This window comes from Furipterus horrens, unplaced genomic scaffold (assembly GCF_987537825.1).
Source record: "Furipterus horrens unplaced genomic scaffold, mFurHor1.1.pri manual_scaffold_11, whole genome shotgun sequence".
NCBI classification, from domain to species: Eukaryota; Metazoa; Chordata; class Mammalia; order Chiroptera; family Furipteridae; genus Furipterus; species Furipterus horrens.
The window spans coordinates 66,966,393-66,991,852 of record NW_028327181.1 but is presented as its reverse complement, the minus strand read 5'-3'; the positions used below and the strand labels follow the sequence as shown (position 1 = coordinate 66,991,852).

Genomic DNA, 25,460 nt, shown 5'->3' with positions numbered 1-25,460 from the left:
ACATAAATAACTAACACTCAGATCCAGGGCAGTTTATAAAAAAATGAAGATCGATGAAAAGGTATTAAATTTTACATGGGCGCTTATTTATTTTAAAGAACAGTGTGGTCTAAAACAGTTGTTTTCTCCCTGCATTTTCATATCACCTGGGAGAGTTGAAAAAGGGCCCCAGCTTGGGCCCCAATCCCAGCCTCACTAGACAGGACTTTCTGGAGGGGCCACTTGGGCAGTGGCATGAATTATAAATTCTTCATGAATTTAAGGGAGAGCAGGCCAGAGAGCCATACTCTGAAAGGATTAGCAGGAATTCTAGTTTGAGTTGTGTGTGGTGATTTTAAGTTATTTTTTGCTCTGAGAAGAAAGTAGCGTGGCTTGATGCGGGGGCGGCGGCATGCTGCTGCCTCTTGCTACAGGAAAAATATGCGTACAGTTCATTATTTTGAGAGGGAAAGAGATACCCTTTGAAAGCCAGATCTGCAAAACTGAAGACATGAGGTAAAAGAAAATGTTCTAAGAGCAAACAACTGAGCCAGTATCCTGGCCTGAGAGTTGTGATTTTATATTACATATTTAAGTGTGCTGCCAGGGATGGATGCAACACATGCTAACAGTTTCTTACCTATTAAAAATGGCTTGTAGGAGCTCCTCGAAACGGCGGAGAACTTTAGGAGGGGTTGGCCACTTCACGTGCTTCCCGTGGTCTTTCATGGTCTTGGCACCATGGAAACGTCGGGCCACCTCACGGATGTATGACTTTACTTTGTAGTGCCGGTAGTATCTGATAATTGTCAGAGCTGCCTTGGTCCTCTTGTACCGCATGCGGGCCAGCGTGCCCCGCCACACCTGCACAGCAGAGGAAAGGAAAAGGAAACGTTGCTGGCTGTCCGGGTCGCAGGTGACTTTGAAATCATCGAGGCTCCTTTACTTATACATTCAACTGGGGAACTCGCACGTGCCACTAAAATCAGCCAGAGCCAAGACATGTCAATTCTGCCTGCCACCAACAGATGGCGCTGGAAGCCAGGGCCGTCATTTTGGTTCAACGGTCTACACTGGAGTGTGGGCTGAGTTTGAAGCAGAGTCCTGGTTTTCACTTTATGATCATGAAAAGAAAGCCAAATTTCAAATATCTTGGGATAAATATTTTAAGAATGTTGAAAGGAAACAAGTTGAGTCAGAACCAAAACCCATCAACATCTGTAGTTCTCTTACGAAACCTAGCTTTACACAGATTATATACATTGGCCACTAGGGTAATGTCACATTGGATTTACAAAGTGATTCATACACAGCCTAGGCAGCCGCTCCCCTAGGTGCTATGTAAACTCCCAAGAATTTAGATGTATTCCTCGGGAAAGGGTAAAACAGATGACGAATACCATATGAATCTTTGTTAAATCTTTTCAGTACTCAGAAATCAATCAGACAATACATAAATGTCTCAATGCCAGCTTTATCCAAGCATAGGGGTAGTTGGAGAAACATATATTTTTCAGGATCCCCTGTCCAGGTTCCCATACTTCTCAATCTTCCAAGTAAAAAGAAATCTGGTGTAATCTTCATCACCGGCTCTTCCTCTATACATGCTTTCCACTACCAATTCCCACCAATTCCACACTATTTCCAGTATTAACCCTTTCCCCCTTTCTTTCTTTTAAATTTTTAAAAATTTATTGATTTGAGAGAGAGAGAAAGAGGGAGAGAGAGAAACATTGATTTGTTGTTCCCCTTAGCTATGCATTCACAGGTTGCTCTTGCATGTGCCCTGACCAGGGACTGAACCAGCAATCGTGGCATAGGGGGACGACACTCTAGCCAAGTGAGCTACCCAGCCAGGGCCCTTCCTTTCCTTTCTGCTACTTGGGAATGTAGCAGAAACTACAACATCCCAAACTACTCTGCTTTCTTTGATAATAAACTCTTTGTCCATGCTGCCATCATGGTCCTGTTATTCTCTGCTGCTTCTTCAATGACCATTCCAGTTCTTAAGACTGATGGTTTTACTTCCCTCCCTGTCTCTGGCCTCCTAAGACCAAGATTTACAACCTTTAGCTCAATGTCTACCATACGGGTTCTCCAGACTCCTTCAGGTTTCTTTTATTTCTTCTTAAGTCCCCAACTGTGCCCACCAGTTTCTCTCAGAAAAACTCATACAATGCCTCTTTTATTCAGTCATCTTAGATGTCCTAATGCAGACTCCTCCAGTTGGCACCGTGTATTTGCCATGTTCTCCTTTTTCAGCCTGCCGCACAATAAAGATAGATTTGTTTGCATATCACATGTGAGGAGGTCATCAGGGGACCCCAAAGAGGAACTAATGGGCCAAGAAAAGCCATGTTATAGAAGGGAAACATGACACGGAAGAAATCTGTGATGGGAACTTAGAGTTCACATATAAACAGAATATATAGACAACGGGGCAGTGAAAACTAACTCATCATTGCAGGTGGCATCAGTATGGAAATCCTTTTTAATCAAAATGGCTCTCTTCTTTGTAGCCAAACCCATCCTGCAGATGGCTTTGTTACGCCTCCACCCAAGTGCTAAAATAAAGGTCCCTTCTTTAGCACCTTGAAAAAACTGAAAGAATACAATTACAGGGTGGCAGTTTGATTCAGTTTCCCGAAGAAAACACATTTTTAATGTTTCATGCTGTTTGTTGCCTTTTTTTAAGAGGAAGGAAATTAAGACTCCCTGGAGCTACATCTATATAGGAAACCAATCTTTAATTTTCAACAAGTGTTTTGCAGAACTTTTTATTAAAATGTTTTTGGTTAGATTCTTTAGTAATTTGGAAAAAAACATTTTATAAGTAAGTGCTTTTTAAGGTGTAGGGTTTTTTTTTTTTTTTTTTTTTTTACAACCTTTAAAATTTCGTCTGTGTTCTTGGTTTATTTAGGTTTTGTCTCGTTGAAAAATCAGATAGTACAAAAATGCTATGAAAAGACAGTTCTTCTGCTGGCCTACCCAGTCCCACCTCCCCACCTCACAGCCCCATCCCACACAGACCATTTTAACTGCCTCTCCTGGTATTTACCAACAATACACAGGCTGTTACTTCTTAATTACAGAATCTGGTGACTTAGCTCTCTCGCCACTGCTCTAACCTCTCCTTCATCATCCCAATAATAATTACATTAAAAATTTCAAGTCTACAGTGTTTACATTATTACATGTTATATTAACTGTTATACATTGCATAATTTACATAGTATATTTCATATTACATATTCATTTGATTCACTGATGTGCTAAGGAGTATGACTAGCTTCCCATCACTTTTTCAGGTAAATTTGCTTTTACTTATAGTTAACAGCTGTCTCATGTTAAATGTCTGTTTATTTTCTATATACCTACTGTTAATTTTTGCCAAATGCGCTAACAGACACATCAAATGACTAGGAATAATTTTTCCAATGGTCAAGCCCATCAACTGCATCTTCTGTGATGTTCCTTGTGTCCTTATGCTCTTTTGGCCCACGGCACGTTCCTGTCCTGGGACTTTTAACACAACTCTTCCATGTTGGATCCCTGATTCCTGAACTTATGTTTTCCTTTTTCTTGGTTCTTCTCCCTCCAGTAGCTTCCAAGGAAGGGTGCATGGCCAGGAAACGTCTCTTCTCTTTAATGTGAGTACAGAGCAGTTGCCTGAAACACGGCCTGGTGTGGGGTGGGAGAGCAGAGTGGATGAGAACAGGCTCTGGGCACAGACGGCCGGCGCTCCAGTCCTAGCCCCACCTTTACCAGCTGGGTCAGCGTGGGCAGGCTTCTTAACCCCGCTGGGCCTTAGTTTTCTTGTCTGCAACCACGGGGATGGTAATGATACTTACCTTGTAGTGTTGGGGGGATTAATGGAGTTGATACACATGAAACACTTGAAATAGTGCCTGGTGGGTAGGGGGAGTTCAGTACACATTGGTCGTTAAGACTATCTGAAACCTTTGTCTTTAGGAGTCTGTGCTCCTTTTTCTTTTCTTTCCGACGTGCAGATTTTTTGCCTTAAGTCATATGTCAGTGTGACCTGGAAACTCTTAATGAGTATGAGCCATTCCTTCTCAGGATTCCATTTATCCCAAATAGTGTTTGGGTATTATTTTATTCTTCTACTGCTCAAGTGGACTGATTGATATGCCTCACCCAGTCTTTCGGCTGCTGAAGCAGAGTGGAGGCACAGCTGGGGCTGTGGGCAGCTCTTGGTCATTGAGTTCCTTCCTTAATACAAATAAAATAAATGCATCAGAGGTTTGCTTCACTGCCTGGGGTGTTCCATAGGCTTTTGACTAGGTTGGGTAGATATTTTTTTCCATGTCTTGTGGAGCTTTTATTTGGTTTGGCTGTAATAATTATTCCTATGAGATGCTTCCCATATTCCTTGCCCACGTATTGACTGATGTATCAGAGGCAGGAAAGATGGTAAACTTCTCGACTCTTCTTGCCTGCAGGAAGATGTCTTCTTGATGGAAGAAAGGGTCCCAGGGAAGGTGTGGTTTATTCCAAGCTTTCCCTCTGGGTCATTTTTACACTTAAAAGTCAGAACCTTGAAAAGCAGTGTGACTTCTCAGAATTCCCTCCTGTACTTCTGCGCGTTCCAATCTGCTCTTTGAAGAACATAGTGATTTTTTTTTTTTTTTACCTTCTTTCAAGTTGGCCCAGTTTTTCTTTGTCTGGATGACATTTCTCAAAGTTTATGGTATGAAGTTGGAATCTCTTTTTGGTTTCAGGGTTGATGATATGTTCTTTGTTATTTTTACATTTTTGTTAAATTTCAGCAAATTTTGGGGAAAGGAATTTTGTGAACCTGCAGTTTTATTATCAACTTTACCTGAAGTCCCTTAGGCTTTTTTTTTTTAACATCAGAAAAAAAAGCACTGGGAAACTACAGAGGAGAATGATTTATGCAAAAAGTAATTCATGTATTTTTCCTTATAATCTAATCTTTTTGGTATAAACAGATACGCTCCCATAAAAAGTTGTATCAGTATGTGTGGGAAGGTTGCTGTTGATTTTTCCACCAAGGGTATGCAGGTTGGAATTTAAGGTGAAAGACAGATTTTTCCATTTCCCTCTTGTTTAAAGCACCTTAAACCGCTGTGTTTTTCAGGAGTCCTACAAACGTTACCTCTGTAGAGGACTTGGCCTGATGGTGGAGCGTCAGAAAGCAGGTTATAGTCAATAAGCAAATGCTTAATGTTTGTTTGCATTTGCCTGAAGAGATTCAGCAAAAACAAGGGAGCCAAAGGGACCCACATGAAACAATACTCACACTAAGAGTGTAACCAACCAGACACTACATGCTCTAGGATATAAGGTCAGGGAGTGGAAGCTGGAAGCTGAAAGAGGCGCAATGGGACCTGGGAGGGGAAGTTCAGCAGAAGAGGTAAGGCAGAGCAGAGGGACAGAGGACAGGGCGAGTGAGACGTTTCTTAGGGAAAAATACAGTAGAGGCCAACAGGCTGACTCAGCGGGAACACCTGAGATCTAAAGAGAGCGCACTAGGGCCACAAGGCACGCATCCTTGCTGCTGAGTTTTGGATCCAATTCCTCTCTTCAATACCTTGACCCCCCCCCCCCCCCCCCGTAGTCAATTCTCAACACAGCAGCCAGAGTGATCCCTTTAGGACCCAAGTCAGATCACGTCACTTCTCTGCGTAAAGCTCTGCCACGGCTCTCCATTTCCCTCAGAGTGAAGGTCAAAGGCCCTGCCCGGCCTCCCAGGCCTGCGCGGTCTGGTACTGCGGTGTCCCTCACCTCCCCCGTTCTCTCCCTTCACTCCAGCCACACGCTGCACAGCCTGGGCACCCTCTCGTCTCACGGCCTGGTGCTAGTTTTCCTTCTGGAATGAGCTTCCCCCAGGTATCACCTGGTGAACTCCTTCCCCTCTCTGAGTCTTTGCTCAGTGGTCACCTTCCCAATGAGACCTGACCATCCTACTTAAAACTTCACCTTATCTCTACCCTCTCCCCCTGGTACTCTCCATTCTCCTTATCATGCTCTACTTTTTCTGGCCTCCAGCACGCAACACCTTCCAAAATGTTGTGTAATTTACATATTATGATATTGTTTACGCTCTCCCCTCACTGGAATTTCAGCTCTACGAGGCTGGGGTTCTCCATCTCTTTTGCTCACTGATAAATCTCCACTGCCTAGAACAACGCCAAGGAGAGAGGAACCAGTCAATACTCTTTGTTGAATAAATGAATGCTTTCAGCTCCATCTCCCAAGTCTCAATCTTTAATTTTGGCTGTTATGTTTTCCATGTTTAAGAGCTCATTCTTATTCTCCACATGTTCTTTTAAAAAATACATTGCTCTTATTTTGCAAAAGCAACACCTCTCCTCTCTGAGTGCAGGAACCATGATTTTAACTTACATGCTGCTCCCTGCACTGTATGTTACCTCTGAATCCCCTCTTCTTCCATCTGTCTTGATCTTGGCCCTTGGGGGTCCTTGGCCATCCATGCACTGAAGCAGGAAATGCAACCTGGAAGCTCTGTGTATCTGTTTTATGAACAGTGAACTTTGCTGTGGGGTGCTTAGGTGGGGACCCACCATCTGTGCGGAATCCCAGAATGTCCATTTGCTGCCCAAATGCTCAGTGAAGGAGGATGGGAGGACTCTATAGTATCTTGACTTTCAATTTATTTCCTCGGTTTCAATATGGTACCTGACCCCTCTTCTCCTCTGTGTCCCCCAAGCCCAGAGTTTCTCCAATTCAATTTCTTCAGAGTAAACTTCTTGTCTTATATCAGAACAAGACTGAGGTAGTCGCTGGGATCTGCGAGGCCTGGGAGGAGACCTGGGCATCTCATTGGTCTTTATACAGATTTCCAACCAAGCTGCGTCTTCAGGTATACTCCTCACCCCTGCCTGCAGAGGCACCTGGTCCCTCCCACGCCTGAATCTTTCCAGAGCCCTGTGGTTGGCTCATCTGGCTTGCCCGTCTGCCTTCTCTGCAGGCACTTCGATGTGAGCTTTCTCCACCTACTTGGGGGAGTAACTACATGTCCACTTATTTCCACAATCATGTAGATGTCTCTTGTCTGCTGTTGTTTCCACCATGGTTCTGTTTGTCCTTGTGGGTTTCTCCAATTTTTACCCCTTACTGCTCATTTGGGGGTTTTGAGAGGGAGTGGATATAAACAAGCTGTCATGTTTAACCAGAGGTTTTACTTTGCCATCTTCGTTCTGTCATGTTTTCCTCTGGTGCATACTTCCTTAGTGGTCAGGCACGTCAGAGCAACATCTGGCAGTCATTAAAGTACAAGTTATACTTTGCAAGAGATGTAGAATTCTAGGCTACACTCGATCGAGAAGTAGGTCAATTACATATCTTCAGTTTAGTCTCGGAATTAAACACAGACCAGCTCCCCGCCCCGTTTCTCCATATTTTGTTTCTGTCTTCTAGTTACCATGGGTGTTAGGCCCTTTCTGTCCTGTTCTCGAAAAGCTCACTGGTGCTTTGAACTGGATATTCTCTTGGTTTCTACAATGAGAAGCCTAAAAAATTTCCACTTCCAAGGTCCTCCATGCTTAGAGACAACTTTTGGGAGAGGCATCTTCCTTTTATTTCTAAACTTAAGTTCCCTAAATAGATATTCTGGCTGAGTTTTCATACTTTATGGTTGTTAAAAGAGTTGTGGTAGAAGAAAAGTTATTTAGGTACTAGGCTGCACTCTGAATAAACTGTAAAATACACAAAACCTATTTTTGGTATCCACATACCCATCAAGTTAGAATATGACAACTGCATCCTATTTGGGATATTTCATGATTGATTAATGAAGGCTTGGTCCTTTCTAGGAGTTATTTTAAAGGAAGACTCAAAGACAGAAAAATCTTCCTGAGAAGGGGGAGAGAAACGGGGGAAAATGGGACAACTGTAATAGAACAACAACAACAACAAAATCTTCCTGAGTTATTCCTCTTCAACTCAAATATCACTGCGAGGGACAAAATGAATAAAAACCTGAGGTACTATTTTTAAACTGCTGGTGTTCATTTTTTTTTTTTCTTTAACAAGAACAGCAGTTTAATATGTACTAAGAAGAAAATAAGACCTAGTGGATATAATTTATAGGTTCTTAGCATAATTTTTGACATAAAGTTCCTTAGTTTTACAGATAAATTAATAGCATTTTGAGATGACCTAGAGGAAAAGAAAATAACCAAATTTTAAAAATAAAATAAAAACAGACACCCCCACCCCAAAGCACATATGAGCCTGATCCTTATCTGCTGTGCTGGGGATTAACTATGTGTGTGAGAGGTAGTGTTGCCTCGTGTGAGTTAGAAATGACCACCCCTGGGCTGCCTTATGGTGGTTTCGTAGACTAACTTGCTACATTAGTTGACTTGTGAACCTTCATTTAGGACTCATACATTTTATGTATGGCCTGTCCAGATCCTAGCAATTCTTTAGTGCATACATTTGCTGCCTATTAATGATTTCTTTACTATGATGATGTCATATCTGACAGCCCCCTTGTACCTGTAAGTACAAGAAGCAATTGAACCTCATGGCCAATTACTGTCAGAAAACTAGCTCAACATCAACTTTGCCAACACCCAGATACAACTGTTTTGAAGACAAATGAAAATAAAATCACCCCAGCCAAGAGGTTAGGTCAATGGGATGAGCCTTTCAGGATTCAGTCTTATTCAACAGCAAACTGCAGGGCTGTATTAAAGTCATGGCTTTCTGTTTGGTTTTCTTAGGAAAGGAGGCACAAAATTGATAATTCATTGTCAAAATCCCTCAGGTTAAGGCTTTCTCAAAATTGCTTTTTGACACAGAACTACAGGGTTCTGGTCAAGTGCTTGGGCATTTGAGCGGATCTGATGAGGCATGTGGGGAGGTTTCTACCTTGTCTGAAGGCATATACACCTTGTCAACCCCCAGACCCACCTCCCTCTAATGTCAAGGTGGTTTGCCATCTGGTCAGGGGACAGCTGGGCTTTTATTCTGTGTAACAACTGTATTGACTTTTCTTCCTTTATGCCTAGCATCTAAAAAATGCAGAACTCCTTAAAAAGTAACCCAGTACACCTTTGCTTCAGATGATTACAAATAATCTCAGTTTTGAGTATTTCCTTAGGTCACTCAAAAAAACTCAGATAATAACTGATATTTGAGAAGACCAGACAAAGGCGCATCCATCCTAACATTAGTTTCTATAAAGTTCCAAAGTGAATTCTGGACATAGGGCCTTTGAAATGCTCCGTAAAAAAGGGGTTCCATTTTCAGTAAGTTTGGGAAAGATGTATACTGTGATTCCTCTTCGGAGATTCATGAGGCACATGAGCATATTAAAAGTCCTGAGAAGAGTAGCTAAAAAAAAAAAAAAAAAAAAAGTCCTGAGAAGTTCTATGTAAATAAAATGGATTTAACGTTGTTCAACAGAATTGTGAAAACATATTTGACTGTAGAATCCTTTGTACACAGATTACTCACTCATTTTGAAGGGAGTCAAGATATGCCATCCCAAAATACGCCACTTAGGCGTACACGTTATTTTGAGTGTTTGTTCATTCTACAAGAATTTTCCAAATTCCTACTTGTATGTGCGGTTTCTCTAGGGAATATGAAGGAAAACAGGAAATACCTACAATGTCCTAGCAAAACCCACAAAGTCTCTGAGAAAACTGGGAGAGAACTATATACAGTTAATGACTACAAAGTAAGAAAGATATAGTCAAAAGCCACAACGCAGACCCCGGCGTTAAGGAAGCTTGAACGCTCCGCACAAGCCAGGCTGTCCAGCACTGCTTAGCGGACAGCTCCCCGGCTGCCACCGGGTGGGGATGCCCTGGAAGGAGAGGCCAGCTTTCCCCACGCACGACTGGGGGAAGCAGGCAAACTCTGCAGGCTTCAGGTCTTTTCCCAGTAAAGCAAAGGTGTGCATTAGGTGATTTATTAGAGCACTCACTAGTATATTCTATCACAGCAACTACTGATAATGAGAAAAAATTAAAAAATGTTATTTCAAAGGTTCTTTTTGATCCAAAAACCCACAACGACCACTGTCTTTGATTTTCTTCTGACTACTATTATTACCCCTAGAGGAAGGGAGAGAAAACCTTATTTCACTATTGTGTTCCAGGTCTTGTGCTAGACACATGACATACAGTAAAAATAGGTATTTTAAAAGCACTTAATCTTGACATATTATTTGAATAGTGCTGTTATGTTTCTCTTACTAATAACTCACCATAGAGAAAGCAGGGAATACAGTTGACAAGTTTCTTTAAGTCATACATGAATATCTTTTCCTGGCAAATGCTTGGCTTTGGGAAACAATCATTTTTAGAGCAGGAACCTGCTTCTACAGAGGAATGCAATTAACATGCACAGCCCTCGCTGGTGGCCTGGCCCTGGTTCCAGGCAATGGGAGGTGCTGTTAGCAGGCGGCTTAGACCAGCGCTCCTCAGCATCTCCCTGCATCCCAGCACGCCGCCAGTTATCAGTGTTCACTGTGATGGTGATACTGGGTGAAGATGCTTCCTGGAGCCTGGGGGAAGAGAATAATCTCGAAGATGCCCCTTGTATTTCTTAGGGTAAACATCAAATATGCTTTCTCTTTTCATTTTCCTGTCTTAGACTGCAATTGATGAAGAAATGGTAGGATAAGAAAATGTACACTTATTAAATAAGGAATGATACTTTTTTAGCAGTTCAAGTTCACAGAGCACAAGGTGAATATAATATGATTAAATTACCATGAAGATCATTATTGGTCATAGCTCAATTAAAAAAAGAAAAAATACAAGTATATTGTTTGGGTGCATGGTTTATCATAATAATGGGCAGTGCATGTGATCATAGTAGTAATAGCATATGCTAGAATAATGTTGTGGTGATACAGAAAAAAATGTTACTATTAACAGAAAAATCTAGATACAATAACATGCTGTATTTTCTCAGTGATGTTTAGGTTTTATATATACACATATAGTTATAACTATCTTTATTACTAACCTTTCAGAAACATAACCTTGTACTTGTAAATCTTTAAGATCCTACTACCTAATCTATTTCTTCCCCAAGAAATATTTTATAACACAATATTTAAAAATTGAGATTTCATCATATACCAATCAAGCCAGAACAGATTTAATGGATGTCAACAGCAATATGATTAATTTTTCAACTAACTTCCCTAGAATCTATTCTGAAAATAAGTTTATATTTTACCAGTCATTTGTAATCCTTTCCTGTAAACTTGTAGAAATCCATTTTCTTTGGATTGCTTTTTTATGGGTTTGGATGGGCTCTGTACAAACGAGGAAAACCACTCTCTTGTCACTGGTGTTTTACACGTTTTCCAGTATGTCAGTGACCTTTTGCTACTGTTTGTGGTACACACTGGCACACAGAAGTTGTTTAAAAAATTCATGTGGTCGAGTGCAATGCTTCCTATTTGATATATCAGGCGCATTTTCCCATGTGATCAGATACCCTCCAAGTGCTCAGATAGATGCACGGAATTCAGTTAACCGACGGCCTACTGTGAGGTATTTTTAGTGTTTCCTATTTTCTAGCAGTATTGTTGTATATACATTCCTGCTCACAAATTATTTATGGCGAAGTACTAGGAACAGGACCACTGTTGTGACCCATTTGTGTTTTCAGCTGCCACGTTAATTAAAGTACACATTTCTAAACTCTACCTACCATGTGAATAGTTAAAAAAGAATAAACTCAATTGATAGGATAATACATTGCTGCTATGATTAAATTGCTTTGATTATTGTTATCTAACTTTAAAAAATTCATTAGCTCATTTAATATGTTCTTCTGTGAATTTTCTCTTAATTCCTTTTTGTCCTTTACATATTCTTAATTTTACATAATGATTTGTAAGGGCTTTTCATACATGAAATAAGCTAACCTTTTACTACATTGACAAAGATGTCTATCTAGCATTTTGCCATGATTATTTGGTTCAGGTCAGTAAGGCACGAGAAGAGTTTTGCTAAGTGTTTCTGAGGAAGAAAATGTTCTCGCTTTTCTGAGCGAATGTCCAAGGGCTTCTGGAAGTGACTCCTGGAACCCAGAGGAAAACCCGCAGCTGCTGGAATCCTTAGCAGCCACTGTGCGACCACAAGGGGGAGCCGCACTGAGAAGGAAGAAGACCCAAAAGAAGGATGAACAGATTCTAAGAAAGAAACCCTCCTGCATGCTATGCCAGTTTGAGTTGCATTTTTAAAATTTCTTCCTTTTGGGGGCAACTGAACACATTGTGATAGAATGGTATTTTTTGAGAAACAGAAGTATTAAATGTTTATGCAGGGACAGCTCTCAATCTTTGCCTTTATGAATTCTTTTTCTGCTGCTGTTTTGAGAAAGGGCTTCTCTACTTTAAATTAATCAAGTATGTGCCTGTAAAATAATTTTGTTGTTGTTGTTAAAATATAGGTTCTCCAGGGGTGGGACTCAATCACGAGTAGGAGAAAGTCTTTATTTTACAATCACTTCATGAATGGCAGGAGATTTGTGCTTATTTCAGTAGATTACCCATATTTAAAGATGTGTGAAATGACCACCAAAACTCTGAATTTTTTGAACTACGAATGAGTTATCAGATACAGCCAATGAGTAAGACAAGAGAAATGACTGAGTCTAAGTCAGTTTGTTCCTGGTCAAGGCATTAAGAAGAGTTAACACTGGAAACCTTTACGAGGGTGTCCCCTCTCAGACAGTGGTGTAGAAAGCCACTGGGAAGTAATCAGGGAAAAAATACACACACACACACACACACACGCACACACAATTACTTGATTGCAAAAGGCATAAGCTATAGTAAAAAGGGTATATACTATAGGTTTTAATATATTGGTCTTAATAAATCACAACTTTATGCAAAGTCAGAGCAATCATATCTTGAATTCAGAAAATTAAGTCGGACTGGTTTTCAAATGAACACCAGCATTAGGATGCCCAATAAGTTCTTTCTTTTTCTTCTTCTTTTTTAAAAAAGATTTTATTTATTTATCTTTAGAGAGAGGGCAAGGGAGAGAGAACAAAAGGGAGAGAAACATCAATGCGCGACAGAAACATTGACTGGCTGCCTCTCAAAAACCCCCAGCTGGGGACCTGGCCTGCAATCCAGGCATGTGTCCTGACTGAAAATCAAACCAGTGAACTTTCAGTTTTCAGGCTGGCACTCAGTCCACTGAGCCACACCAGCCAGGGCTAAATAGTTCTTTCTGTATGTGAAATTTGGAAATATTTTAGGATCATCAAAATCTCCCCTTCTTTTGGATCTTTTCATTCATTTCAACTGGCTTGTGATCTATATTTCATGGAACACTTCTATAGCTTAGCTGCCCTCCAGGTGTCCTTCTAGAAAACCAAAACCCAGATTCCAGCTGAATATTTGCACAGACATAAACCCTGCTGCATGGAACCTTGAAGAAATGGATGTGCACCAGTGACAAAAAGCGACAGGAGCACAGACACTGTAGTGATACAGTATTCTCTCAGCGCGGGTATTACATTCTAGACACCCCCCCTCCCCCCGCAACAGGTAAAAATCTGCGAAGTAGGAACCTTACATTTACTTTAGTATTTATATATATTTTAAGGCTTTATAAACCCTTCCCACACACTTATAAACTGTTCCCAGGGCTTATTAACCTTTCCCACACTTTTATAAACACTACTTATATTCTTAAACATGTTCTATACTCTTAAACCTACGTAACTTTAACATACATATACAGTACCACCTGACCAGCCTATCTAAAATACATCTCCTTTGTCCTCTGAATGACTGTCCCAATCAGCCCTTCCTTCTCTTCATAACTGTTACACAATCTGTAATTGTTGACTTGTTTTTGGCCTAGTCAGCTATGGTGTATGCTCCATGAGGACAGAAACTATTTCTATTATATTCATCCCTGTAGTTCCAAAGAGTTCCTAGCAAAAAACACATTAAAAAAATGGATACTTCTTGGCTTGAGTAAACTAAGTATCTTTATTAAAAGTTTAGAAGAAGACTCACTTTTCCACAAAAAAAGGCCCCTTGGACTGTTTTATGTTCAAGAAGGCTCAGTAATCGTAGGGTTTTTAGGAGCTCGCTTAAAAGAAGTAGATGGCTCATCCTGTCACACTACCACGAAGACGAGCCAAGTGATGAAATGTCCAAGAAGAAACACATGGCAGCCGCCGCACAGCTCAAGTCTTCATAGAATTTCAAGACCAAGTTGATCACTCTAGAGTAGTCTAGCATGAATAAGCATCGTCTTGAAAAAAGGTTGCCAATAAGTCACATGATGCATGAAAATGTCTGGTTTTTAGTGAATGTTCCGTTTACATTAAAATAATTTTACTAAAACTATAAAATCTTCATCTTAAGTAAGCTGGTCTGTCACAGCTATAAAAATGTAGATATCCTAAATCAAGTTCTTACTTTCTTGCTCATCCCAGTTACAGGATTTTTCATGAAAAAATTGCCCCTTTGACTTTTTTTTTTCCTTTTGAGAAAAGGCAATATCTCAATGTCACTGCACCTTATCACGTGATCAAGGAAAACATGACATGGCAAATCCTTATTCTCTCTTTCAAAGTCAGTAAGACTAAGGAAGAGCCCACACACTCTACTGTGTATTATTGCTTTTTCCAGTGGGCCTGTGAAAACCACGTAATTCCTCTATTACTGGAATGAGAAGAAAGAAGAAAAGCACTAGATTGGGCAATTCTATCAAATTCAAATAAACAAATATTGTATACTGGTTCTCAAATTAGCAAAAACCAGATTCCAATGAATGTACAAGAAACCCACTCTTGGTGAAATTACGTAGATGAACTAGCTATTCAAACTCATAGGCCAAAGATAACATGATAAGATGCATTAATTTATGGACCTTTGGCTTTAACTCAGCAGCTGATGGGTCTGCTCCAGTTCACATCTCCTCTTGAGAGGCCATCCAGCATACACTGTTTTTCTAAAGGGGCAGGAAACCCATGCTGCTTTTTCATACCTTCGTGGAATCCACCGAGTCACGACATTACGGCAAAAGGAGCTGGGTAGCCCCAAAGAGCCTCAGAGCTTCCATGTCTGCAGAAGTCTGTTCCCTAAATAAAACCCCTGGAACAGGTTTCCTAGGATATCACACTCAGGAATGTATTTATTTGACCAGACTAAGACCACTGTAGACACAGCCCCTTGATTTAATCATCAGATAACAACTACAGAAAATTGTCATTATAACTGCTTTACCCTCTGGATTTTCTTTCTCCACCAGTTAAGTACAAATATCACTTACTCAGCTTTAAGTTGTCCCCTCAGAGAACCCTAGGCCAGGTCACAGCACTACAGCAAATATTCATTCCTTCCCTCTTGACCTGCATGGGTCACCGCATTCACGGGATCTACTCTGGTCAATAGGATATAAAGGCTTGGAACCTGCTTGTGTGGTTAGCCTTGCCCTCTTAGGCTTTTGCTAGTAATACGAGAAGAACATGTCCAGGGCTCCACTGACTTCAGAAAAATAAGCAACATGTGAAGTCAACCTATATTCAACCCATGGCCTGGATGGGATTAGCCAAGAATGAGCAAACCCCAGATGCATGAAGAAGAAATAAACTCTGCGACATCCATTAAGTTTTAGGATGGTCAAGTTAGGGTGGTAGGCTAAATAATGGTCTCCTGAAAGGTAAGTACCTCTTAACCCCTGGAACCTCTAAGTGTTACCTCATATGGCAAAAAAGGACTTTGCAGATGTGATTAGGTTAAGGATCTTGAGATGGGGAGACTATCCTGGATTATCTGGTTGGACCCTAAACACAATCACATGCACCCTTATAAGAGGGAGGCAGGGGGAGATCTGAAGGTAGAAGAGAAGGCATTGTGACTGCAGGGGCAGAGACTGCAGCCACAAGCCATGGAGTGCTGGCAGCTTCCAGAAGCTGGGAGAGCAAGGAATGGATTCTCCTCTATAACCACCAGAGGGAGTGTGGCCCCGTGACAACACCTTGACTGTGGTCCAGAGAACCTGATCCGTCCGCAGGCCTCCAGAACTGTAAGAGAATAAATGTCGGGTGTTTCAAGCCACCAAGTGGGTGATCATTTTGTACAGCAGCCACAGGGAACTAATATGGGTGGTCTGTGGCATAACTGTGGCAATGGTTAACTGATACAGATCCAACCCAAATGTTAGTATTAATAATATCAATGTTAATAATAACAGCCAACACATGGTACTTACCATGTATTAGTCACTGTTCAAAGTATGTTGAATATGTTAACTCATTTACTACAACCACACTGTAGGACCGTACTGTTTTACTTCTCTTTTACGGACGAGGAAACTGAAGCACAGAGAGCCCGAAGGCCCGTGTCGGAGCTGAGACTGGAACCTAAGTACACACGGTTGGCTGATGCCAAGCACTATGTTGGCTAGGCAGTAATAGCGTCTAGAAATTATAGAGAAGTTAGTGATTCTTCAACTGTGGCAGCAGCGTTAGAACTTTAAGATGTCTTTCCCAGTTGGATAATTCCTGTGCCAACTAATTACTCCATTTGTTTGGTCTCATGAAAAGTACCTCATTCAAATGCATATACAGAGTTCTTTTTTTTTTTTTTTTTTAATGTGACGAGGGTAGTATACTTTTTATTTCTTTTTAGTTCTTATTAATATCTTTGCTTTCATATATAACTAATATCTTTATAAATCTCGAAGTATTAAGTCATGATAATATAATCATACTATTGACAAAATGTCACCCAGCGCTCTGTGTGCAGGGGGCCCTTGGGGGGAATATAAACAAGAATAAGGCACTACTTCCCTCCACAATTTATACTCCAGTTTGTATAAATCACCTGGCTGAGAGGCTCTCTGCCCTGGATCCTTGCACGATATACCTTGTGAGGGACACACACCTGCACAACACACTCCTGGGGGTTGTACAGTCGCTGAGGTGTGCCTTCCTCACTGCCTCAAGGAAGCAAGTATACATTTTACAGAAATAACCTTGAATTACCTCCTACTTATAGAATAATTCATTACGTTCAATAACTTATTATGAGTAACAAATTACTCAGAATACACCTCATACCTGATTGGGATAGATGTGCCCATAGCCAAACCTACCATTTTTTTTTTTTTTTTTTTTACAGATCTAAGAAGTGGTGACCTAAAACCTCACACAAACCCAAAACTGAAAGCTGTCAGCTCCTGCATCCCACTGAAGTTACCGACTCAGAGGGCCACGTCCCACTGACAAGTGGGTTCTGGTGAAGGAAGTCAAGACAACTTTATTCACGCTGGTACAGATGGCCAATGTGAAGAACACCCACCTCCAGGCGAGCAGCGCGCGCACCGGCACACGGGTCCGGGTGGGGTGAAACACACCACCCTTGCGCAGTGGTTTAGTGGGAGATGCAGCTGGCTGGCGCCAGACTGTGGAAGAGTCTGATCTCCGTTTTGCAAGGGACTGAAGAGTTTTTGAACAGAGGAACGTCATTAAAACTAAGATTGTCATGTACAGATAAGGGTCAAGGACGGAACCTGGCAGATCTCAGAGAAATGGCTTGGGCAGATTACCCGGTTCTGCTGGCTGTCATTCTGGACACCTCTTTACAGTGCATATGGCATGACTCCAGTTTTAAAGTGTGTGTGTGTATAAGAGAGAGGATGACAAAGACTGGATGGGATGATGCATTTCAAAATGTTAATAGTAGTTACCTTTTGGTGGTGAGATCAGGGGTGATGTTATTTTAGTTTTTGTATTTCATAATGAACATGTATTACTTCATAGTAAAAACTACTACTGAAAAATTTTAGATGGAAATAACATGACTATAGCTATATTTTGTTCCTATTTATAATCCAAGAAGGTACCATATGCTTGTACATAAAGTACTTTGTAAACCTGCATTTAAATTATAAATGTTTGATTTATTTTTAGTTTCCCCAAATTAATAGTCACCAACATAGTTTCTCTGAGTTTCTGGTTTCTTAGAGTGTTTGAATCCATACAAATACGATAAAACCAACTCAGGACAGCTCACTAGTAAATATCTTATTTTGAAATAAAATTTTCTTAAAAAGGCAGACTCACTCTGTAGTGGTAAATTTGAATAGATAGCAATGTCTGGCAACATTAAATGTACAAAAACCATTAAATAAAAACAGTCCTAGATTTTCTTTAGTTATGAATCGAGTCCCCCAAACTCATTGGTCCCTCAGGACCTCAGTGGTTCCTCCTCAGTCTGTATAATGGGTGTGCGTATATGCATGCATGTGCATATGTGCTTCTAAGAATTAACAATGTGGTTAAACAGGAATCATACTAAACATACTGTTTTGTGACATATATATTTTGCTTAACACTTATCATGAACACTTTTGATGTATTAAAATTTTTTACATTGTCATTGTTAATGACTGCTTAGTTCTCTATTGTATGCATGTACCATAATTTAAATAGCTAATTTCTTAATATTTTCCCCATTATTTTCTACTTTCATGAGAAATGCTAAAAAGAAAATTCTTACCACTTAACTTTAACATAAATTGTTAAGAATTTCCTTCGTATAAGTTTCTAGAAGTATAATTGCTAGATTAGAGGCAAACCCAATTTTAAATTTCTTGGAAACAGATTCCTAAATTACTCTCCAGAAAGTTCTCACCCATTTCCTTTTCACCAGTGGCATATATATACTCAGGAACACTGTAATTAAAAAAACAACTGAGTATTTGATAGGTGAAAATATGACTGTTGGTCATTTTTTTGGTGGACTATTAGTTCATATTTTTACTCAATTCTCCAGTGAGGTATTATTTCATATCTTTGGAAGGGCCTTTTGTATATTAAAGGTAGTTATATTCCATACTTGTTGAAATAAAAAAATAGGGCTTAAAGTTGTTAATGTCTGCCCACTAAGAGAAATTGAATGTTCAGTATATATATATGTAATAATGATATGTTTCTCAGAACATGTTAAATATTTCATTAGCTTTTTCTTTTCTTTTGGGCGAGCAGAATGTGTTTAAATTTGCCATGGTAAAGAATATGAGCAATTTCTTGATATACTTATATTTCTTGGTAGTACATTTCTTGGCTTATACATTTACTATAGTAAAAAAAAGAATAAAATAAACCCTAGTACTTTAGCCCTCACATTTAAAACCATATATGTTCTATTATAGATCTAATTTGGTAAACATGATATATTCTGTCATCTAGAAGTGTATTAGCTTAATGAAATCTGTGGCAAAATCATGTACTTTAGAAAACCCTTTTTAAAAAGTCAGTTTTAAAGATAATCTCTTTTGAGTGATATGTCACATTAAATGTCAGTACTGCCACTATAGTGAATGGCCATTACAATGAAATATTTCCATCACTGCCTTTAATATTTATTACCTAATTTTTTCTAAAAAGATCAGAGGGAATCTACACAGAAGTTACCTGCACAATGTGGTCCCCCGAGCAGGGTAACAGGACAGCCAGGCACTGGGGGCAGGGCTGTAGGTGGGGAGGGAGACAGTCACACTGGAAATCCCAAACAAGGGTGCTTCCTGGCTTGGAGTGCAAATCGGGGCCCTGAGCTATTTGGCAGCTATAGCAACTGGGAAACTTAATGAGTTACATGGATTCCATTATTTAACAAGTCTGGTGATGAAATACTCCCTGCATCTAAAATGCTCTTTTTATTTTTAAACATAATTTTTGCTGAGAAAGACAAATTTATTGCTCAGCAGTGATTCAAAGGTATTTTGTTTGACTTGGCTGTGCACATCTTCCGCTTGGGGCTGCACACCCTCTTGTAAGATCCTTCACTGGCACCTGGGATAGCAGTCTTCACTGAATTGTTCAGAAGTCTCTATTTTAATGCAAATATTTATTCTCCAAATCACTTCCCCTTCACTAATTAATTCCTTATAATCTCTTGAGCTTCCAGTAATTAAAAAAGAAAAGTGCAATGAAAATGTAGCCATAGGTTTCTTTTCCTTCCTTTTTTTCCTACCACCCCCCTATAGGGGCCAGAAAGCGTTGTCATGGAGACAACAGCTGCTGGGTTATGAGTGACAGGTCTCAAGAGAGAAGTGTCTGGAACTGGAACAACTCAAGTAAAAAAAAAAAGTGGTGAGGGAAGAACCAATGCAAGCTGTCTTACCAAGCACCATGGGGAGCTCAGCTGAAAGGTGTACTTTAGCAAATAAAAGCACGATTTCCCCTTTTCTTCCACCTAATGTAGGAAATGTTTTCTTTCCAAACAGGAACAGATTTCTTTTAAGCACATCTGAAGCATATGTACATATCCTGGCATAATTACATTTAAAATTGGGATTCACACTGATGCACCAAATTGGTTGCCTTAGTAATGAGATATCACCCGGGCAACGGATTTGCTGCTCTTTCCGAACAGATGATCTGTTTCCAACTTACAGGGAAGTTGGCTGGGGAAGGGGTGGCAGGAGTTTCTTATTAGCGGTATCTGAGAGAAGATAAATAGGAAACATGATTTTTGACATGACACCATTATTTTCCAAATATGCTTTTATCCTTTTTTATTCATCAGTTGGATGGGAGGAAGGAAAGGGGAGGCAGAGAGGGAGAGAGAGAGGGAGAGGGGGAGAAAGGGAGGGAAAGATAGGGGGAGAGAGGGAAAGAGGGGGGATGGTCTATTGTTCCTATGTTAAATTTTTGCTGAGGCATTTTTATTGTTCTGAAAGGGCTGTTCATTTATTTGTCAATATGTAAATCTAAATGGCATCACAGCTATTGGCTTATGTTATAAATCAACAGAAACGTTTTTCACTAAAGCAAAACCAGTGACTAGTACATAGTCATGTTATTAATGTTAGTGTGTTAGCACTGCTTAGTAACATGAAGGAGTGGAGGTTTCAATGTTCAATAATCATTTGCTGTGGTTCCTTCATTAAGAACATATATTCTATTTTCATTACCATGATTTACAGATAAACAGCCAGCATAACTGTGCTTCCTCACTGGAGCATCTGGGACCTGGTTTGTTCTTCTCCTGTACTCAGCTTTCATCTCGATCAGCTTTAACGTACTGGCTGGTAATAAACCACTGGCGCCCTCACTGCCGCATGAAGCGGCACCTTCAGCCCTTGCTCTGTTGGACGTTTCCACGTTTGATACTACTGCTCATTCCTTCTCATTTGAAACGTGCTACTTCCTTTGCTTCCATGACTCATGTATCTGACTGCTAGTTGATGTATCCATGTTGACGCGAACGTCTCATAGACTCCTTGGATACGTCATGCCCAGGAGATTAATTTCTCCAAACGTGTCCCTGCTTTCATACCCTCGATTTCTCTCTCTGTTAGTGACACCACCCACCCAGGAACCGAGGCCGCAAACCCGGGCATCACGGAATCTGCCTTTCCTTAGTCTCCCACCCAACTACCATGGTCTGCTCATTTTACCTCCTGAACATTTCTCAAGCTTCTCCCTCTCTCAGCGACCACTGCCCTTATGTAGGCCCCCGCTAGCTTTCCCCAGATTCTAGCAAGAGGCTCATAATTGCCCATCTTGTCTCCAGTCTTGTTGACGTCTAATCTTCCCTTGACACAGCTCTATTCAAATATTGAAAACTGACCATGTCACTTTTCTCTTAAATCTTTCGGTGGGACTTCCACTTCGTCTGGTAGGAATGTGGCGGAACCGATAACCTGATGGGCCTGGTGGAGAGAAATGTAACAGACATTCCTGTGCACAGCCGAACCCTCATGGAGGTAAAGGACTTATTCAGACGTCACATAAGATTGGTCAACATTTAAAATTCTGACAATTCAAATAGTTTACAAGGATGTGGAATGATAAAAACTCTCCTTCATCTCAGGATAAGTGGATGTACTTACATTGGAAAACAAATGGGCAATCTTTAGTAAACCGAAAAATGTGCAGACTCGAAACCTGGCACTTGCAATCTGTGGAATAGTCCCTGGTGCAGCAGCTCTCAAGGCGTGGCCTGGGGAACCCTGAGTGCCGCAGGGACCCCTGAGATTAAAACCAATTTCGTAATAATACCCGTGGGCTATTTGCCTTTGTAATTCTCATCCTATGACGAGTCTCCAGTGGAGTTTCCCAGAGACTGTATCACATCATTACTCTGACCACTAATGGAATGTGTGCTTGTGTCTGTGTGTTCACATGTGATGACCTCATTATTTTGACAGCTAACAGAATGTGTGCTTGTGTGTGCGCACTTGTGTGTTCACATGTGGTGGTGATATTACTTTGGCAGGTAATGGAATGTGTGCTTGTGTGTGTGTATAATTTTTCTCTATATTCTTAAATTTTGTAGTTTTCAAAGGTGAGCTCTTCGGGGTCCTCAAGATCTGAGAATAGCTGCTCCACAGACACTTGTAGACAAAGAAACATATATGAAAATGTCCATTGTAGCATTACATGAAATGACAAAGGAATTGAAAAACTAAGTGACTGTTATCAGGAAAATAAGTAGTAACTTTTTAACAATGAAAGAGCAAAAAGAAGTAAAAGTAAATAAACTAGAGCTACACTGAGGGACATTTAAAAACAGGCCAAGTGAAAAACGTGCTGAGGACATTTAGAACCACGCTGAGTGAAAAAATCAAGCTGCAGAGGCCTTTGCACAGTACAGTGTGGAAACAGTATTATGAGTCATGACAAAAAAAAATATATCATCAAATCAGAGGTCGACAGCCCTGAAGGGCAGTTCTGGGCAGAACCAGGACAGGACAGGAGCTGGTGGACTCGGGTGCTGTAAGGAGACAAGTCCTAAGCTAGCTCATTTCGTCTTGTTAGGTAAATAATGGAAAGGTGAGTAAATATTTATGTACTTGCTATAAAATTCAAGTTAAATCTACATTTAATGCTGTCGTCATGTTACTCTGCCACCATGTACGTTTGCTTCCTAATTATCCATATGGCTGTTTTCAAAGAAGGACAAAGAACTTGCCTGTAACACCGAAAGGGCTATTTCGTAATTCCATGGGCTAGAATTGGTCTGTGTTTATTGTGGACAATGGCTGTTTCCTGTATCTGTCTAGGAAGTTTATTTTACCCACTAACTGTAGTGACAATTAACCCTCTATGACACCAGTGATTAGGCTCTAATGAACTCAACCTGTGTAAACGGTTTATGAAACACTGATTAACATCGACCCTCCCTGGAATAGTATTTTCAAGTAAAACGTGAATCTAACAGAGTGGTTCTCAAATGTTCTGGCACCTCTCCTTCCAGAAAGCCTTCTCTCCCCAGTGAGGAACAGGTGCCTCTTCCCTGAGCCCTCCTGGCTGTCATTACCTGAGACCACCGCACCTACTGTGTCTCACAGCCTGAGTGCTCACACACCTCCCCGCAGACTGGGCTGCCAGCTTCTGGGTGGATCTTGTCCTGTTCATTTTTATGTCCCCATGCAGTCAGTACTGAGGTTATGACTCATTGACGCATGCGCAGGAGCCCCCTTCTCCTGCACGGCGCCTAGTGCACTTGCTCCTGGTTCCTCCTCACAGCACACTGGGAAGATGTACAGTCAATGGCCACCATTTGATCATGGGCACATTTTTCTTGATCTCTTTCAACATGTAGTAGAGGTCAAGCAGCATACGTTTGACCATAAATACTACTCATGAATAAAGCAACGAGTAGCACTGGGGGCACCTCCCTTATCACACAGCCACGCTGCCAGCCCTTCCTGGGATCCAGCTTCTGCTTTGCCAGTAGTCATCCCAACACACCTTCCCACTCGGACCAAAACAACTAACCATCTCTCCCCCTGATGCATGTATTTGCAGCAAAAAAGCCATTGATCACTTTTCACTTCTATACACATGAGAAGAGCTGATTCATATTTTCAACATGAGTTTCCTTTCAATTTAGTAAAAATATATTAGTTTACATAGTCAATAGTAAATGATTCAGACATCATGAGATGTCTACCAAGGTCATTTAATAAAGGAATTTTGCCAAATCTCATTCTTTTTTCGCTCTGAGCATGATGCCACCATTACCTCGGCAGCTGGTTTTATAAACTTTTCTTCAATAATGTGAGTCGTAGCTGTTTTTCCTATAAGGAGTGGACTCGGAGGGATGTTACTGTGGTATAAGTGAGTAGCGGTTAAAAGAGTGTGTGCAAAAGTCTGGACTGCTGACGCCTATGTGGCCTCTGGCAAATTACTCGGCCACTTCCTTCCCTATTAAATGGATGTAGTAACAGACACTCATTCTCTAGGCTCTTGTACAGGGTTAGTTAATATGCATAAAGTGCCCAGAGTAGTGCCTCTCATTCGGTAAAAAGAAGTATTTGTTTGTTTTATTTTAAGGGCAAAAGTAAGTTATTTATACGAAAGTTAATTATTTTGCTTTTAGTCTAAGAAATAGAACACTTGATTGGTTTCACGAAGAAGTCAGTGAGCTTTGTTTGAAAATGAGGCGACAGCCCCTGGTTTCATGATTCTACTTGACAAAGTTTCACAATCAACAGTACATCAGGAAGTAGAGGCCAAGGCATAACCGAACCAATAAAATCAAATTTTCCGATAATGATTCTATTCACATGTTTTCTTTGGCTGGTTTATAAAATTACTATACTCAGGTCGATATTAACCTTTGAGATATCTTATAATTAATAGTTATAATATTATTCTCAGGTTTAGAATTTACTGTTTCACAATATATTTATGTCTTAAGGAGCCACTTTTAATCCTCCTTGTGATTGGGACTATAATATCACCCAACAATAAGAACATAAAATGAAAATTTAATGAATAAATACAAGAACATACAAATAACATTAACTTAATTAAGCAAACCAACCAGGGCAGTCCCTGTGATACAAAAGCCACCTTTAAAATACATTTTTTAATGATAAAATGGTATGTCATTGAGAATTGTAATTAATATGGCAAAGACTAGCGTGTCCGTTCTCCAAGGTGCCTTGGCTCCATAGGTGATAGGAGCGCCACCCCTGGCGATCTGTGGGATGACATTTCTAAGTCAACCGGGAATAAGGAACACAAACTACATATCAGGTAACGGTAAGGCATTATTATTTACTTCTTATGGTATGTAAATAAAATATTAAAGCCCTTATCTGTAGAGAGTATGCTGGTAGGTGAGGGTAAAATGATAATATATCTGGGATTCCTTTTTAAAACAGAACAAACTGAACAGAACAAACACATAAAAGCATGAAGTGAGAAGTAGATAAAGACTTGGCAAAATGTTGATAATTTTTGAAGCTGAAACATGAGGACGTGGGGACTCTTGCCACTTTTGTAAATATTTAAAGCTTTGTATAATAAAAAAATCAAGACAAAGAAAAAGATAATACACCTTGTTTCAAGATATACTAAAAAATGACTTATACCATAATCTCAAAATTTTATAAATTCCAGAAAGCAGAAGTAATGATCATAATGCAATAAACTAAAAATTAATAACAAAATTAAAAAATAAAATAAAACATACACACAAAACATAGATCACCTGGAAA

The 25,460-nt window shown here is 40.2% G+C and overlaps 1 protein-coding gene across 1 annotated transcript in view; it reads right to left on the bottom strand.

The window, feature by feature from the left end:
• Positions 1 to 615: 615 nt before the first annotated feature.
• Positions 616 to 25,460, bottom strand: part of LOC149998108 (unconventional myosin-Id-like) — a 167,731-nt gene continuing 142,886 nt past the window's right edge. Inside the window, exon 17 of the mRNA XM_090290753.1 lies at positions 616 to 843. Coding sequence (XP_090146879.1) covers positions 616 to 843 — 228 coding nt within the window. The remainder of the gene's footprint in view (positions 844 to 25,460) is intronic.